This window comes from Equus asinus, chromosome 25, assembly GCF_041296235.1.
Source record: "Equus asinus isolate D_3611 breed Donkey chromosome 25, EquAss-T2T_v2, whole genome shotgun sequence".
In the NCBI taxonomy this organism is placed as follows: Eukaryota; Metazoa; Chordata; class Mammalia; order Perissodactyla; family Equidae; genus Equus; species Equus asinus.
The window spans coordinates 39,961,747-39,979,757 of NC_091814.1; the positions used below are offsets into that span (position 1 = coordinate 39,961,747).

The window sequence follows — 18,011 nt, forward strand, 5'->3', positions numbered from 1 at the left end:
TCTCTATAAATTCTTTTTCAAGTGGCTCAGCCACTTGAAAGTAAGTTCCAGACTCATGACACTTCACCCTACGCCTCAGCCTGTATCTCCTAAGAACAAGGACATTCTTCTGCATAACCACAATACAATTGTTATATCTAGGACATTTAACATTAATATAATATTATAGAATGTATATTTCATATTCAAATTTCTCTAATTCCCCCCCCCAAAATGTCCTTGATAGCTTTTTTGTTTTTATCTTTTCTATCTAGGGGCCCATCAAGTATCACATATTAATTTAGGAAGACTTTTAGACTGTAGATTCCTAGACCTTTGATTCTGATTTTTCAGGACTGGAATTGGGCTTAGGAATCTGCATTTCTAGAAAAGACTTCCCAAGTGATTCTGATGATCAGCTGAGTTTGAGATCAGTGGGTTTTTTTGATCGTGCACCCCCATGTAGTGAATATCTTTATGAATACTTTTATATAAATTATATGCATCCTGCTATATTAACATATTATGTATATTAGAAAACATACACAAAAATAAAGGACAAAGTTAAAATAAATGGCTCTGATATTTCTCCTTGTGGCTTGTTGGCTCATCTCGCACTGCCTGCTTTCCATTGCTACAGAGCCCTGACTGACCTTTGGGATCTCTGCTAACCCTATGGGTTGAGGAGGATATGGTGGTCCTCTGATAATTACCTACCTGCTCCCCAGAAGCAGAGGCTGGGTTCATTTGTGCGTTCAGGGTTTTGGCCTTCACATTTTGCCAGGGTGAGATATCCTCCACAGTTTATGAAAGTTAGTAATCACCCCAGAGATTAAAGGGTAAGAAGTTGGGTGCCCTGTGCTAAGAGGTTTCATTCTGTGTGTGGCAGGGGCTGGTGAAGAGTGTTCATTCATCATCTTCTTTTGTTTTACTCCTTACTTTCTCCATTTAGGTCAGAAGGAAAAAGAAGAGCCCAAGGTAACAGTTTTTTTCTTGTACTACTTCAAGTGGTAGAGAATGGAAGAGCTTAGGTTGTCACCATGGGCATGTCTCCCTGGATTATAGAAAGAGTCCCAAAGGAAGGGCAGACCAGTTGTCACCATATGTACACAGTCCATGGGCTAGGGACCCTCTCCCCCCGCTCCCGGCCAGACCCACATTTCCTACTAGCTCACAGCTGGTGGGCCAGAGCTCACTCAGTAGAAATTCCTATCCAAGCAACAGTTGAGTATGGAGGACCTCTGAAAGCCCTTCATGTTACCGTGAAACCAGTTACTTACTGGCCTTCTCCCTGCTACACAGAGTACTCCTCATGATCCAGGATGCTGCTAAGAGGAAGCCTCAGACACTCACAAGTTCCCTCTTCTTCCTCTCCCCTCAGGAAGTAAAGATCAGTGTCCCCAGGCCCTACACGCTGAAGGTGCACTACAAATACACAGTGGTCATGGAGACGGAGCCTGGGCTCCCCTACAGCCAGGTGCGGGACATGGTGTCTAAGAAACTGGAACTCCTGCCAGAACACACTAAGCTGAGGTGAGCTCCATGCAGGCAGCAGTTGGGGGTACAGCTGGGGATCTGGTGCTGGCCTGGAGGACAGAAGAGGAGGATGGTTCTGTACCGATGTTCTCTGATTCAGTTCCTATTATCTCTACCCAGCTATCGGCCTAGGGACAGCAATGAGCTGGTGCCCCTTTCACAAGAGAACATGAAGGCTGCCTGGGGCCAAGTGAAAAACTACTGCTTGACCCTATGGTGTGAGAACACAGTGGTGAGTGCAGTGAACTCAAGGGCACCTAAGGTCATGTTTCAATTGGGCCGCTTCCTCCACAACCATTCAACATTCATCCTGCACCTTCTGTGGGCCTGGCATTGTGCTTGGTGTTGGGGATACATGGGTAACCATCCGCAGCTCTGCCTCCCTTTCGTCTGCATCCTCACCCTGGTTGCAGCCAGGAGAGGGTTTCCCACAAGAGCAGAGCAGGCCCAGGAGCCCACAGAAAGCTCCGAGTCCCTTCCATCTGCTGCCACCCTTAATTGTTTCAAGGTTGGGCCCAAGCAAGGTTGGAATGAAGTCATAGCTTGAGGCTAAGCTCATAGTCATTCTTCACCAGAAGTTTCCTTTGGAGAGAGCACGTCAGAGTGAAAGAAAATAGTGAGCGTTTATCTCACAGAGATGATTTGGATATACAACCTTCTGCCAAGAGCAAGCATCTATTGAGAACCTCCCACGTGCCAGATACTGTGCTAAGCGCACTCTGTGTGTTAACGTTTATGAACCCCATAACTCTAGGAGGTAGGTATTGTTATCCCATTTTATAATTTAGGTAACAAGGCAAAGAGAGTCAACTTGACCAAGATTACACAGCCGGTCAGAGTGGAGCCAGGGCTCAGGCGGGCATCGTGACTCCAGAGCCTGCCCATATTCTTGAACACCTCGCTGTGCTGACCGTACAAGGGCAGGTTATCTACAGGCCCTGAGGTCTAGAAAAGTTAACTGACTTTCCTGTAAGAATAAAGGGAGTCAAGAGCAACTCTAGAGGCTAGAAGTAGTAGCTACAAGGGAACACTCTTGGACCTTGTCCCTTAGTCTCCAAGGGAAAAGTTGCCGTTTCTTTTTGTTGTTGTTGATGTTAATTCTCTCCCACAACCATGGCCCCTGAAAACCATTGGTTTTCTGTCAACACACATTTTTGTTTGCCTTTTATGTAACTTCATATAAGTGGATTGTACAGAACATATATATATATGTATATATATTCTTTTGTGTTTTAATAGTCCATTTCTTTTTATTGCTAAATGGTATTTCATTGTATGGATACCTCAGTTTGCTTATTCACTCACCTCTTGGTGGACGTTTGGGATGTTTCCAGTGTTTGTCTAGTGACATTTATTCTTCAACAAACATTTGCTGAGCACTTACTGGTCTCTAGATAGCCATTGGAAATTGAAAAACTAGTAAGACACAGGCCCTTCTGGGGGAGAAGACAAGGGCAAACAGATGATTACGAAGCATATCTTAAGCGATGGAGATGCACAACTGGCATACTGTGTCGTGTAAGCACATGGGAGGGTATCTCACCCCAAAGTGCTAGAGGGAAGTGGGACAAGTCAGCAGTCCCTAGAGAAAATGATGCTGAAATTGTCTGGAAGCTTAGCCTTACAACGGTAAATAGGAATTAGCAAGGTGGAGGTTAGGATACATTATAGAGATGGAGAGAACAGAGGGAAGACCGTAAGAGTCGGCATAGTGAGTGAAGGGGCTCAGTGCTACTGGACACAACAGAGAGAGTGGTGGGAGACAAGGTTGGAGAGGCAACGGGGCCAGATCATGGGAGACTTCATACACTGCTGCACTAGGATGATGTGAGCCAGGGAGAAAATCATTAGGTCTTGCTTTGGACTGATGATTCATGGAGCATATGAGCCAGGCAGGGAGCTCAGCGAGGCGGGCCAGTGGGCTTCCTCTGAGTCATCAGCACCCCATCCAGAGTCCTGGGGCTGCAGAGTCCAACACAGAGTTAATGAGACTGCAGTCTCCGCTGACCAAAGCCGTGGTTAACCGGGGTCCCTGTGAGAGCTTCTGTTCTTCCTCCACTAACCCGTGTTTTCTGCTGTAGCATTTTTAAACCGTGCCATCTGCAGTTATATCAATCTAGGGGGTATCAAATGAAACAGTTCATATGTGAATCCTTTGGAGAGCTGCTATTTTTCACCCACAAGTGGATGTGAGACCATGGAAATGACCACACTGGGAGAGCTATTCCAGCCCATCGAGGCCTTGGGCCCACAGTGGGTGGCTGAGTCCCTCCTCCAAACCGTCATCCCCACAACTGGGCAGGGCCTTCTGCTCAGCTGGGGAAGGGTCTCTTTGGTAGACTCTCACTCAAATAAAAGACAAAGGTTTGCTGGGGGGGGGGGGTGGAGCGGGGAATGAGTGGGAGAATTAAAGAGGATGGGCTTGGAGGAAGGCCCATAGTAAACCCCAGGTCAGCGGTATCTAAGGATTCAGAAAATTGCCTTCAGGAAGTGGAGTCACTGGAGCTGAGACCCCCGGCGTCTCTGGCTGAGAGGAGAGGCCCCAGGACCCTGGGGAAGGATAAGCGCTGGTGCCGGGGCTGTCCTGAAAGTTCGAAAGGTCCCTCTAGGTTTTCCATCCGTCTTTGGACTCATCCCGTCAGTATTGTCTTAAAAGGCTTCTGCCAAGTAGTAGTTTAGCTCTAAGTGTGAACTTCTTCACTTAAAAGCCTTTTGTTTTTATTATTGTTAATTTTTGTCCTTTGAAAAGAGCTTCCACCCTCTTAGCAGCTGTACATGGCTAAGTCTCCCCCAATTCCCACCAGTCTTTTTGGAACTCAATCCAGCCTCGGAGCTCATTGTTACACTTGGAGGCAGAGAGCCAGCATGTTCTCATTCACTTACCGGAAGAGAAGGAAAATGAACTAACATTTATTAAGTATCTACTCTACGCAGGAACACTTATTAACCACGTTTAAATATTTTTATATATATTTGGAATGATACTGTTACAGAGTAAGTGTTCAATAATTGCCAGCTATTGTTACTCTACATCATCTCATTTCATTCTTCTAGTCTCAATTTCAGGTGAGGAAAGTGAGGTTCAGAGAGGTTACGCTGCGTGCTCAGGGACACACAGCTTGTTAAGCAGTGGAGTGGACAGACCTAGGTCTTTGGAGTCCTTAGGGCCATTTCCACCTTACTGAACAACCCCTCACTAAAGAGGATCTGCCAAGGTTGGGACAAACGGCATTAGGAAACTAGAACTTTCAACACTAGGTACAGCATTTAGCCTAGAAGGGTTTTCTAATGTTGACTTGTTAAATCTTAAGATTTACATCTTTAGAAACTGCATCCTTCTCCTTCTTTTCAACATTTGTGGGTCAAAAGCGACCATAATGGTGACTAAGATGTGTAGTTACATACATAAAAAAGTAAAGCCTTTTTCAGGGCCTTAGAAAGATCATAGGCGCTGTGAAGTGGTTCTCAAACTCTAGCAAGTATCGGAATTAGCTAGACTGCTTCTCAAAACACAGATTGCTGGCCCCACTCGCAGGGAGTTCATGATTTAATAGGTTTGGGATGGATCCAAAAATGTGCATTTCTAACAAGGTCCCTGTATTGTGGGTGCTGGGGAAGGAGTGTTGGGTTCAGAGTTAGAAACCCAGGTTTGACTTTGGGTTCTGTCACTTACTTTTGACTCAAGCTTTCTCAGCCTGAAAAGAAGCAACAATAGCACCTCTTCCACCTTTTCCAGGATTACTGTAGGTTTTGGTAAGATTTGAAGCCTCTGTGGTCCTGCCGACCTTTTGGTTTCGTTTATCTGACCATCCAGTATTCATAAAGCACGTGTTAGGGCCGTGCTAGGCGCTGCTCACAAACCTGCCTTTAGGAGTTCACATCCCAGGGGCCACACTGACATCTCCCTGATTCCTGCAGTGATGTTCAACGTTCACCAGCCAGGAAGCTAGAAAAACTAACAGGCCCTTTATCATTTCAGGGTGACCAAGGCTTCCCAGATGAATCCAAGGGAAGTGAAAAATCTGATGCTAATAACCTGACAAAAGAACCTCAGATTAAGGAAGGGAGCCAAGTGGTAGCACTCTTCAGTTATGAGGCTACCCAACCAGAAGACCTGGAGTTTCTGGAAGGGGACATAATCCTGGTTTTATCAATGGGTAAGCACTACTTCTGGATTATAGAGACTTATTTACATGTTAGCAGAAATAAATTCAAGGGCAGAGAGAAGAAAACATCAATAACCTACAAACCAAACCTTAGCCAGTAATTTCAACCTCGTTCCTAGTTTTCAGCTGATAGGCAGGGAAGCAACAAATGGCAGACTTAGAGAACATTTTGATTATTAAAGATGGCTGTTTTGGAAGAAGGGATTGTCATTCTCAGTGGCACCGAATGGAAGGTGGCTTTAATCATTCTGCCTTTGCACCAAGCCATACGATACTTATCTTTCGCAAACCACAGTTCTCTGAATTAACGTATTTTTCAAAAGTGAGGGAAAGGGATACATTTTGCCTTCAAAGTAGCTATTCAGATATTGCTCTGTGTCTCTGGTGACTTTCCTGATTCTGTTAGGAACCAAACACATTAAAAACTGAAATAGCAAGTGGAGGTTCTAACTTAGTGCTTCTCAAAGTTCAGTATACCCAAGCATCCTTCGGAGAGTTTGTTAAATAAAATTCTTTGCGCCAGCTCCCAGCGATCCTGACTCAGCTCTGGGGGGGGCCACAAATCCGCATTTCTAACAAGCTCACAGGCGCTCCTGGGCTACCGACTCCACTGAGCAGCGCTGTTCTAACTCAGGGTTTGACACAGTCTTGTTTCTCTACCTGGAAACAAATCAGAGTCCCATCACAAGCTTTGTTCACATGGCTGAAATGTTGCATGTTAGCAATGCAAAGTAGTGAAAAATGAAGACTATTATCAATTTTAAGAGAAACCCATCAGATTACGAAATGAGTGGGAGATTTTAAAGTTAACGAGGTAGAGGGTGAGTATACGAGTGTGGCAATGAACTCAAAATGAGTAATGGAACACAGAAGCAGGTGCACTGGCGGTGTGCATCTCCTGACAAGGGAGAAGGGAAACTCAACAGGAAGAATTGGGCTTAGTAACTCCCAGGGCTATTTTTTAAGTGCCAATATCAACCAAACAGCTAAACTGTCCAGTTTTTTGGGGGGATGGGAGGGGCAGGGATAAGGTAAAAACGCGAGAACACACTGAAAAACCTTCTGAGTAGATATGGAGAGAAGGTGGAGTATTCCTTACTGTAATATGTACAAAAGTCTAAGCTGGCTTAATTCAGGAAGCACCCATATATTTTGAAAAGTTATCCTTAACGCTTAAATAGAAAACAGAATTCAGCACAAACATGGAGTGGGTCTGGAGGTTAGTTCAATTGTATTTCAGTTACGAGACGGTTTCATTCATAAAGTTTCTCAAACTTTACTGTGAATCACCTGGGAATCTTGTTAAAATGAATTCTGACTCTGGTTTGGGGTGGGGCCTGAGATTGTGCATTTGTAATATGCTCCCAGGATCCGGATTCCACTCCATGACTCACATTATAAGTAGGAAGGATCAAGACAGTGCAATTAGGATTACCTGGGGGAACTTTAGAAAAAATTCTGAAGCCCTGCAACACCCCACACAAATTAAAGCAGTTTCTGGAGACAGGCTGCAAGCCCCAGTGCTCTAACGTCCAATCTAGATGGCTGACATCCAAAGATGAACTCCTAACCTGGCTGTGTGGTCTGGTGGGTGGGCTGTGGAGTCGGTCATACCTAAGCTTTTTCTTAGCAGAGTGGCCCTGAATAAACTATTAATCTCGCTGGCTCGCCTCTTCCTTAGTAAAACGGGGATACTATCTACAGCTGACTGACTTAGCATGAAGTCGGAGAGCATACATATCCTAGTACGGTACTTGTACTTTATTAAAGGCTCAAAATAGGAGCTATTAAAATCCCTGTATTTTACAAACACGGACTAAACCCATCACTAGCTCCAACTCTCAATTCTTGGATCATTCACTAGTGAACATTTATTATTAGCATATTTAACCAATGGCATGTTCCTTTCCAGTAGTCAAAACAAAGATTCCCAACGGAGCTCAGATAAAACTCTCTCCTCTGTTAAAAAAATCCTATCTAAAGATTCAGTGTTCAATTTCTTTCATCTTATTTCTCTGGCAACTTTTTGAAAAATCTAATTGATTCTTCTGCGTTTTACTCCTTCATTATCATGTCTAAGACAGCAACCAATAAAAAGAGGGCTAAGTCCTATGTTCACTCTTACCTCAAATCACCTTCCAATATTGACTTTTCCCTGTTAACACTCTTGGGGGTGGAGGACTTGACAAAAGATCTGTGTGGAATATCTAGATGAGGTCATTCTCTATATTGGTTTTAGAAATCAATGTATACTTTTTCTTTTATCAGTGAATGAAGAATGGCTGGAAGGGGAGTGCAAAGGGAAGATTGGCATTTTCCCTAAAGCTTTCGTTGAAGAACGTGCAACTACAGACTTGGAAAGCACTCCTAGAAGGGTCTAGGATGTTTCACAACCTACAAAGCTCAAGAAAAGGGAGTAGTATCATTTGCAAAATGTAGCACGCCGCTGCAGTACACTGTACCAAGAAGTTACTGTTTGGAAATATTATCTACATTTCCCTGTTAAAATTTAACCTAACAGACAATGATGTGAGAACTTAGGATGATGATTACCCTGGTGGGGTGGTGGGGTGAGGAGAGTGGTTGAAGTGTCTGGAAGAGCATGAGGGGGCTTCTAGGGTGCTGATAATCTGTTTCTTGCTCTGAGTGCTGGCTACCCAGATGTGTGTACTTTGTGAAAATTCACCGAGTGGTTCACTTATTGGTGCACTTCTCTGTATGTGTGATACCTCAATAAAAAACTTACAAAAACAAGACACCCAGCGTGCAGGCCCAAGGCCTAGGTGTAAATACCCCTATTTCTGTACCATTATTGTCACAGACTCCTAGAGCCTTACAGGTAATTCAGACAGCACACACACAAAATTAACTTTTCTTTTTTGTTGATCGTCTCATTGCTTAAACAGAACCTAGACTGAATTAGGCTCCCATGGAACAAGCTTCAATTCCACAGAGAATTAAAATCCTAGAATGACATTCATGCCTTCTCAGAGAGGGATAACACTTAAGTGATGAAAAGCAGCAGCGTTCAAGGAAGCCAGTTGGTTAGTAGTATCCTATTAGTTAACATTTTATAATATTTACTATACTAATATACATGGTAGAATGCTATGGTTTTATTTACCATTTAACCAAATGGCCCAGTTTTTCAGGGTTAACCTGGGTGAAGGATTCCATAAATACCAGACCTTAGGGACTAGCCTTAATTCCTCTCCATTCCTTCTTCTTGTAAAGTAGGTATGGCTTTGTTAACAATTTTTCAAGTGTGTAGGTGCTTGTGAAAACCAGAGTTAGGAAATGAAGTGTAGATTGAGTCAACACCTAGGTGAAAGGATAGCTGACCAGTGTGAACACACAAACCGTTAAGCTATGGCACGGCTCAGGGGACACTACTGAAGGCCTGGCAGGCTCCCACTGGAAATTTTGGACGCAACTCAAAGAAACATAATCCCAAAGCTAAGAACACTAATTACTGTTACTGCTGATGAGACTTAGTGGATTTTATAGGCCAAAAGGATAAACTATCTCTGAAATGCCTTATTAACAGTGACAATAGGGACAAAAATGGTAGGTTGTTAACTCCTTTGCATGAACCATTCTTTCTTTATTAAATAAAAGAATTTTGACAGTCATTTTCTTTCTACCCACCCCTTTCTATACAATGCACATTGGTTTGGAATGCTACTAAAAGCAAAAATAACCCTGACACATATTTGATTTCTGACCATCTTTGCATTCTCCTAGATGACTAAATTCTTGCTTTTTAAGTTGCATTTTCTTTTAGGATAGAAAAGAAACAATCTACACACAGATCTGGTTGGAGAGAACATGGTTTAATTAAAGGCAAAGCTGATTTCAGCAGCTGCAGGTCTTGCACAGACAGACCAAAACAAAACAAAACGAAAGAAAACACAAAAGAAAGGCTACTACACAAAACCAGTTTCTGATGAAGATTCTCCTCTCCCCCCTCATTACTCAACACTGAGGATGCTAAGGCGAGGAACCCTGTCCCAAGAGTCAGAAAACATTCCAAACACCAAATTCTCATGCAGAAATGGGGCTGTAGATGGGACCTGGGTACTACTGGGAGTGAGATGGTGAACCTGGTTAGCTCGTCTAGGGTGCAAGAATCAGTGACAGTTCAAACACTGGAATGTTGCAGCTGCCTGAATGCAGAGCTCAAACACACAAAGAGGGGAAAGGTGGTAGGGAAGGAGGCTTGGCAGGGAGGGAATGGGAGAAAGGTGGACACAGGGAAGGGGCTGGAGAGAAGCACGAAGGGTTTCATATTGCCATTGAGTTCGGGGCATCACCCTTTCAGACCTTTCAAAAAAACAAGACAAAAACAAAAAAACCCAAACACCATGTCAAACTAAAAGCAATAATGTAATACAGGGCTCCAACCACTCTCTCTGAAGAGCAATGAGCATTAATCTCACCCCTTTTCATTGCTGGGGTTGCCCAGACTCCAGTGACAACCGGGGCTCCTGGATGTGCTTTGCTCTGCAGCTGTTTTCCAGCTTCTAAGTCCCACACTAACGCCAAACACTCATACACATCACCCCTCCCCTCCGGGAGAGCAGATGGGCGTGTGCGCGCACACAAACACTCACACATACACACAAAGGAGAGACCTCCCAGAAAATAAACCCTATCACTAGCACAGCAATTGGACATTTAGATTGTTTCCATAATTTCCCCTTAAAATATTACTTTTCCAGGAAATGACTAACAGAAATGCTGTCCTTCTGTTTCTACACAAGAAAATTTTCAGTCCTCTTTCCTTCTAATAAATATCAAATAAAAGTTTATTTTCCTTTCCTCCGCCTTTTCCAGAATGGACTTCGTTGTGTTTTCTTCTGCGCGTGATGCACACGTGTCCGTGTTGCCTTGAATTTCACTCTGAAAGTGGAGGCTGGGAGACTGCGGCCGGGCAGGGGCCGGGCCCCCTTGTGGGCTATGTGGACGCCGCTGCTTCCTTCCTCTTCAGACTGTCTTTTGGGCCTCAACTGCTGGCCCCCATGCTGTTGCTTCTTGGCGAGATGTTACACATATTAGGAATAAAAACAATTACTAGCATACAGCATAGGGTAGAAGAGGGGTGGAGGTAGGGACAGGAGGAGGTGGGTGGTAAGTGGGATGGGGGCACAAAAACCAACCAAACAAAAAATGACCACACTGAAAGCTTCTACCTATTAAAATACGTCAGGCCATGAATGGACTGGCCTGCCTTCTGTGAGACTGCTTGCTATGCTACCGTAAAATGTACAGGAATCAAAAACGTTAATTTAAAATCCTACAGCAGTCATCTGCTAGTCCAGCCCAGCACCACCACCCACACTGCATCCTCGATTGGGGCTCGAGCACCTACAGATGAAGGGCATTTCCTGCTGGAGTCTCCAGGCCAGAGGAGGGCCTACCAGAACCTTCTGTGTGAAAGTTGAGGCCTTGCACTCTCCCTTCTGGAACACTCCCACGGGCTGAAGAGGTCAGTTTCCCCATCCTGTCACCACCAACCTCTCCCAGGAGCAGTGAACGGGGCTCTCCTGTCTACACACTGCCTAGAAGCAGCACATCTGTCTGTGGAAGAATTCAGTGTGATATTTTACTTCTGAGAGTAATAACAATAATAAAAGATGTTTAGGAATAATTTCAACTACATTCTCAGTCAGCAAAGCAATCATTAATGGATTCCTATTTTATTCCCCAAAGAGGAAAAAAGGACTGAGAAGTTCCCATTGGCTTCTCCCATCTGCCTTCCCTTCTCAGCTTTCACTTCCCATGTGGCTGGGGACATGCACGATGGAGAAGGTGAGAGGCGGTGATATCAGGTAACTGAGTGAGACAAACAGCAGTTCCTCTCTCCCTCCGGAAGGCCCCGGGGGGACGGAGAGTTCCTGACGGTTTTTTCTTTTTGTTGCACTGCGGACATTTCGTGCACACTCAGCGGGCTGGTGGAACACTTACACCCTCTCGACAGCAAGAAGCAGAAAAGAGGGCTGCCACCCGCAGGGGACTGTGTGGGCCAGTCCTGCAAACCCAACATGCCATGGTTTATGGAGCCTTCATTCCCGGGGTTGCCACTTTGGCCTCAGTGTGGAGGGTTCATGGTGCCTTGTCCCCGCTGCTGTTTCTGCTTCTGCTGCATTAACAGCTGCTCCAGAGCGGAAGGTCCAGGATGCATCATGGAACTGGACCAGATAGACTGAAAAATAGCCCAGAGCTTGTCAGCAGAGGTCAAATAGCTAGTTGTCTGAAAGGAGTTTGTTTTTCAATCCCAGCGAAATACGAAGACATATATGTCCCAAGATCCCCACCCCCTAAAAAAATCCAGCTATTAGAAAAAGTCATCTTAAGACTGTCTTCAAGACTAGTTAGTTTCCATTAAGATTACTTTAAACCAGCAAAGGTAAAAGTACGCTTTGTATAAAGTCTTTTTACTAAAACTCAGCTCCATATGGGAACACAGAGCTTTTATTTATTTATTTACTTATTTTTGAGGAAGATTAGCCCTCAGGTAATCTGCTGCCAATCCTCCTCTTTTTGCTGAGGAAGACTGGCCCTGAGCTAACATCCATGCCCATCTTTCTCTATTTTATATGTGGGATGCCTATCACAGCATGGCTTGCCAAGTGGTGCCATGTCTGCACCGGGGATCTGAACTGGCAAAACCCGGGCTGCCGAAGCGGAATGTGTGCACTTAACCAGTGAGCCACCAGGCCAGCCCCTACAGAGAATATTATTATAAAGGTTTTAAGCAAATGAAACATTTCTAAAATTAGACCCCCTTCTTTTATTTGCTCAGAAAATGCTTAAATCAACCATTCCAAGATGAATCAGAATTTTCTTAACCTTAGAATACAACTAAAACCTTGGTGTTTCTGCCCCCCTGAAGCTACTGCTTTATCACTAGTGAATTCACAAATTAAAAAAAAAAAATCCCATTCAAGAATTTTATAAGGCAGACCATGTTTCTAGGACTTTGCTAGATATGTATTATGAATTAATTAACTCTAAGGGCCTTAGCAATAAGCCTAGCTATGTGAATGAAAGCAGAGACATCTCTTGTGGTTCTTGTTCCTAAAATCCACTCACCTTTAGGCTTTCCATGAGGACAGCAGAGGAATCCTCCATGGAGGGGCCATGGCTTGTCCAGGTGCCACTTGGAGTGCTGGCCTGATGCCAACTGCTCTCAGAGGATGACGTTGCTGAGAGATAATCAATGCCAAATCCACCCATGGCTAAGGGATAAAAAGGGGTAAGAAGAATTCAAGATGCTCTATTATTGCCACATGCCAAAAGCCAGGGAAGGACAGAGTAAGCTATTTCACTTTTGCTAGGCAATGAAGTCTGGATCTCACCTGGCTTATCAGTTTTCCACCGATCTGCAGTTCTCCTATCTCTGTTATCTGGAGTCCCAATGGGTCCAAAATTGGAGAATGGAACAGAATTATGGTTGTGTGTTGGAGGGGAGCTTGGCAGGCTGCTCGGGTTAGAGGAATGAGGAGATTGGCTGGCTGGTGTTGAATGATCTATTAAATAATAACAACATAGGACATTAAATATAAGATGTTTCACAAACATACCAAGAACTCAAGTTTCCTGTATATCTGATCACTTAAATTCTACTAAAAATAACCACTGGGCTTTAGGGGAAAGGCAAAATAAGGGCCCACTCCGCTAGATGCACTAATTTGTCTTACCACACATATCTAGGGCACATTTCCTTGCCTTAAAAAAAAAAACAAAACCAAACAGTATACAATTCTGTCAAGTGCAGGCACTATTCTGGCACACCTGTTTCAGCTAAGTATCTAGTGGTCTGCTCTGTCAGAAACAGAATTGCCTAACCTTAAGAATTACTATTAAATCAGACTCCATTTATAAAACAGAGATGCTAAAATCTCTATTTTTAAAAGTGCAACTTTTCCTGCAAAGAATGAATATCCACAAACAAAACATCTGGAAACCTTAAGTTAGAACCCATATTTTTCTCGATTACAACTCTGCTGGTTACTGAGGATGTAAAAAGCTTTTTTAGTGGCATTTATTATGTGAACTTGTTCATTAGGCTTTTTTTCCTATTTTCTTTCAGAAGTTACTTTAAAAATAAATAAATAATATTTTTATAATTACAAAATCATACTAACTCTTAATCAGTTTGAGTGTATAGGAAATGCAAGGTCTGTAAATTTAAAAACTAGTCAATACCTGAACTGGCAGGAAGTGATGGAGACCACGGAGTCCCTTCAAAAAGAGAGTACAGTGATGTTTCCTGGGGGGCCATCGAGGGATTAAGTTCTGCTTTGGAGCTGGTTGTCAGGTTTTTCCCATATACCTCATTGAACACACTGCTATTTGGGTATCTTTCCTGAAAGACAGTGACAACCAAGTTACAAACTCATTCCAAGGAAAGAGAGTTAAGAAAATCCCACATTCAGGTTCATGGATGCTTGATACAGCTTAAGTCTTTCTTAACAAGACAAACTTTTGAAGGCTTTTATTTATTTCTTTCAGTTTTCCTATTAAACTCATTTTTCGTTTGCTTTTTCCCTCATCCTTCATTTTGGTCTATTTAAACCACCCAGGTTAAAAAGTATGAATAATTTATTTGGTTACACAACAAAGTCCTAAGGATTTCAATATTAATGAGAAGTTAACGTGTTCAAACTTAACAACACACAAGTCGCTAGTGTACCCCAATCAGAGGGAGGGGGGTAAAATCAAATATCTGGAAGAAACCAATATATAGATGAGAACGGACAGAGGAAAACAGATGTGCTTTAATAGAATGGGAAAGAAAACACTGGCTGACAATGAAAGCACAAAGCAGGATTCTTCACTGTTTACCCACCTGATTGAGAGAGAATCCGGTGAGGGACAGGAAAGAAGATGAATGTGACATGAGCTCCGAGGGCTTCTCCAATAAGGATTTCTTCACAGTCCCGAAAAAAAAAAAAAGGCAGTTAATTTATGCCTTACATTTTCTTAATATTAACCTTAAGATACTGTACAACCAAAGTGAAAGACCACAGTTTAAGCATACTTGCACTCATCCATCATGTACAATGTAAGGCTTAGAAGATGTGAATTCAAATCTGTTGAATACCATGACACCAGCTAAGCTCCAGCAGCCGCAGGTGAGTCAGAGAGAACCCTCCTTGACCAGTACCTCTAATCTAGCACAGAGATCCTGGCAGGGACCAGAGACTCTGGAAAACAGCAGTTCTGAGTGTTTTACCAAGCATGAGTCTCATGAATCCCCTTGTCAACAGCTGCATTTAAAATACTTTTACAAGATCTGGCACTGTTTTCTCCCCAAATTTTTAAAACACTGACATTAATGACTTAAAAAAAGTCTTTCAAATCCATTTGCCAACTTGTTTTGTTAACATGGTTCCTAAGCAGCTCTATTTATGGTATATATTAAAATAGTTCCTAAAGTCAAGCTTACATTTATTGGCCCTAAGAAAGTTATTAGGACAAAGAAAAAAAGCTGAATCTCTGATGCTTACTGGCATTGAATAGTTGGTCAACAAGGCACTTATTAAACACCTACTACATGCAAGGCATTTTCACACACATTATATCATTAACAATGTTAAATATAGGAATGGTTATAGTCAAAGTTTTTTTTAAACATAAAAAAAAAACCCCACTAAAAAGGCCTCCCCCCGCCTTCCAGAATCAGCTTCCTTTCCAATGGACGGGGCCAACACAACAGGAACTAAGTGGGTAGGAAGCAGATGGATAGAGAGGCACGCCCCCAGGCCCTCAAGCCACCCCAGGAGAAAAAGCAGCAAGCAAAGGAAACGTGTAGAGGCAACAGGATAGCAGCTGGGCTTCCCTACCACCTGGGTGCTGTCAGGGCACTGTTCACATTTCTAAGGGACCTTTTACTTCTGCCAGCTTGGGGGAAAAAGTGGGATGTCTCTATGGCCACTCAACCATGCAAATTCTTAGGGAACTTTAAATACCAGGGACGGCAGCTTCTGTCATGAGGATCATTTATAAGCTTTTATTTTTCGTAATAGTAAAATCAATGCATTTTAATCTTATGAATGTTTTCTTGCCCCATGTTTATGGGAAGGAAACAGCAAGAAAGTAAGACTCAAAACTGTTTTACATTTTATTAAGATGGAGTGAAGGGAGGAGAAAAAACCACATAGCACACATCTTTCTTCCCTTTTTTATACTCCCTCACTTTAGTAAAATAGATTGTAAATATTGATGAGTGTACAGAATGACATCCTTGGAAATGCAGACTGGGTTTAGAACATTATTTTTAAAAGATACCACTAATCAATTCTTAGACTTTATTTTACATCATCCTAGTTATTTATCTCTGTATTCACTCATTTATGGCACTCCAACAACGTTTATAAATAGAATCCTCTTCATTTTCACTCATTCTGTTTATGAATCTGACTCTGAATTTAGATCAAGGCTCTTAGTTAACCAAACATAAAAGAGCCACGTACCATTCAATAACGTCTTTCATTTCATATTTTGAATACATGAGCAAAAATCTCACTCCATCTAAGCAAGATTAAATGACATTTGAAATTCCTGGGTCCAGATGGAAGTACCACCTGAAAAGTAAGTTAATTTGCCAGCAACACATCCTGTGTGTGACCAGCCCTGCAGGATGCTTTCTGGATAACACGTATAACAAAGCCATGGCTCTAAAATTTGAGGGAATTATGGAGTTAAAATGTTTTGTGATGTTCTACTACCATTTAAAGGTTAGTTTGGGCGATCAGGAAATAAGTTTTACAGCTCTGTAAAGGAAAGCCTCAGAAAAAGAAATCACTCATTCCAAGTACTATAAAATCTTAGGGAAAAAGCTGGGGTTAGAGCAAGAAGAATTATGTCAAATACATACAAAGAGGCTTCGTCCAGGAAGAGAGGCGAGAGGCCCCAGCAGAGCTGGGTAAAGATCAGGAGGGTTAGAAAAAATCAGCTCTTCCTCTTCCTCCAAGGCAGCCAGACTCTTTAACAGGTCCGGAGGAAGCAGAGGGGAGCCCTTGGGGTCCTAATGACAGAAAGGATCACAGTGAGAGGCAATAAGGGATGACAAAACACAAAGGAGTGGCAGCATGATTAAGGGGACGGAAGGCAACTAAAGTCAAGGAGGAAGAAGATATTAATTGTGAGCCAGTACTATGCGAAGAGGAAAAGCCTCTGAGACACAAAAGCAAAGTGACACAAGGACAATGGTAGTGAAAGATCAAGACAACAGAAAGAAGTAAAAATATTGACAAACAGAGCAGAACACAGAAGCTTAACGTGGCTAGTGAGTAAAACAACGCAATGGAGCAAAGTGATTAGCATGCCTTGTGCTAACAAACAGAGAAACAGCTCTTTTTAAAAGTTACAAACACACACCTGTTTGTCATGAATAAAAAGGCAAAGGGGAACTCCACTATCAAAGATAACCAGCTGACTTTGTTCCTCTCAGAACGCAATTTGTATAAATATGCAGTAAACCTATTTTTAAACTTAGATGATTCAGCCCAACTGAGAGGAGCTTTGTCTCAGAATTCTCTAACATGCTGTGTTAGAGATTTCTGCATGATTTCTCTGCCAGACCATCACAGTTCAAAATCAGCAACAGAATTCTTCAGCTCCCCAGAATCAAACACACTGTGCAATTGTGAGGAGGAGACCAAGAGCTGCACTGATTACTCAGCAGCATTCTGCAGCATCAAAGAATCAGAGGACCTCTATAAACATCTACTTGAGAAAGTCAAAGGAAAGGACATAGACCTCAAATGGCATCCTGGGCACAGGATCCTGCTCTGGACGGAAGACTCCTGGTGATCGTTTGCCCCTGCGGTCCATATTTGCTTGCTGTGCCATTACAGCTCTGTTATCAGCCATGCTGTAGGAAGAATCCCAGTAGAATTCTGGGACCTTGACTTCTGAGGGATTATGGTTATATGGCTCCATGGGAAAAGGCTTCATTTTTTTCTCTAGAGGCTGCTGCTGCATTACAGGAGGTTGCAATGACGGCTCAAACAGTTTTATGGGGTCTTGGGTCTGAAGGTAGTAGGGCTGTTTCACAGGCATGATTTTCCCTAATGGGCCTTGAACCTGAGGGGGATTCCACAGCTGTTTGGAGGCATCTGCCTGTTGATACTAAAAAAAGAGATGCCTGTCATCAAGATGAGGATAAAATGCGATGTTCCTTACACTCAGTAATCAGGAATCACAGAATGAACTTGAGAGATTTTACAACCAACAAAATGCAGCAATTTCTTTTACCCTTTAGGTTTTCAATAGACAGAGCTTTCTGGGAACAGATAATGGGCACTGAACTCATATGCT

General features: G+C 42.9%; 2 protein-coding genes across 15 annotated transcripts in view; one reads left to right on the plus strand and one right to left on the minus strand.

Moving 5' to 3' along the window:
• NCF2 (neutrophil cytosolic factor 2) overlaps nt 1–8,439 on the plus strand; it is a 30,144-nt gene extending 21,705 nt beyond the window's left edge. For all 3 annotated transcript variants that reach the window (XM_014850294.3, XM_070497711.1, XM_070497712.1), the window contains exons 11-15: nt 932–957; nt 1,361–1,512; nt 1,636–1,747; nt 5,495–5,672; nt 7,950–8,439. In XM_014850294.3, the coding sequence (XP_014705780.1) occupies nt 932–957; nt 1,361–1,512; nt 1,636–1,747; nt 5,495–5,672; nt 7,950–8,062 (581 nt within the window). In that variant the 3' untranslated portion in view covers nt 8,063–8,439. The remainder of the gene's footprint in view (nt 1–931; nt 958–1,360; nt 1,513–1,635; nt 1,748–5,494; nt 5,673–7,949) is intronic.
• Nucleotides 8,440–9,493: 1,054 nt separating this feature from the next.
• The window catches only part of SMG7 (SMG7 nonsense mediated mRNA decay factor), an 82,874-nt gene continuing 74,356 nt past the window's right edge, over nt 9,494–18,011 (minus strand). For 7 of the 12 annotated variants that reach the window (XM_014850290.3, XM_070497705.1, XM_014850291.3 and 4 more), the window contains 7 exons: nt 17,451–17,822; nt 16,567–16,716; nt 14,536–14,616; nt 13,893–14,052; nt 13,043–13,213; nt 12,777–12,922; nt 9,494–11,886 (listed from right to left, as the gene is read on the minus strand). In XM_014850290.3, coding sequence (XP_014705776.1) covers nt 11,773–11,886; nt 12,777–12,922; nt 13,043–13,213; nt 13,893–14,052; nt 14,536–14,616; nt 16,567–16,716; nt 17,451–17,822 — 1,194 coding nt within the window. In that variant the 3' untranslated portion in view covers nt 9,494–11,772. The remainder of the gene's footprint in view (nt 11,887–12,776; nt 12,923–13,042; nt 13,214–13,892; nt 14,053–14,535; nt 14,617–16,566; nt 16,717–17,450; nt 17,823–18,011) is intronic. The other 5 variants (XM_070497708.1, XM_070497707.1, XM_070497710.1 and 2 more) reach the window with 1 other exon arrangement.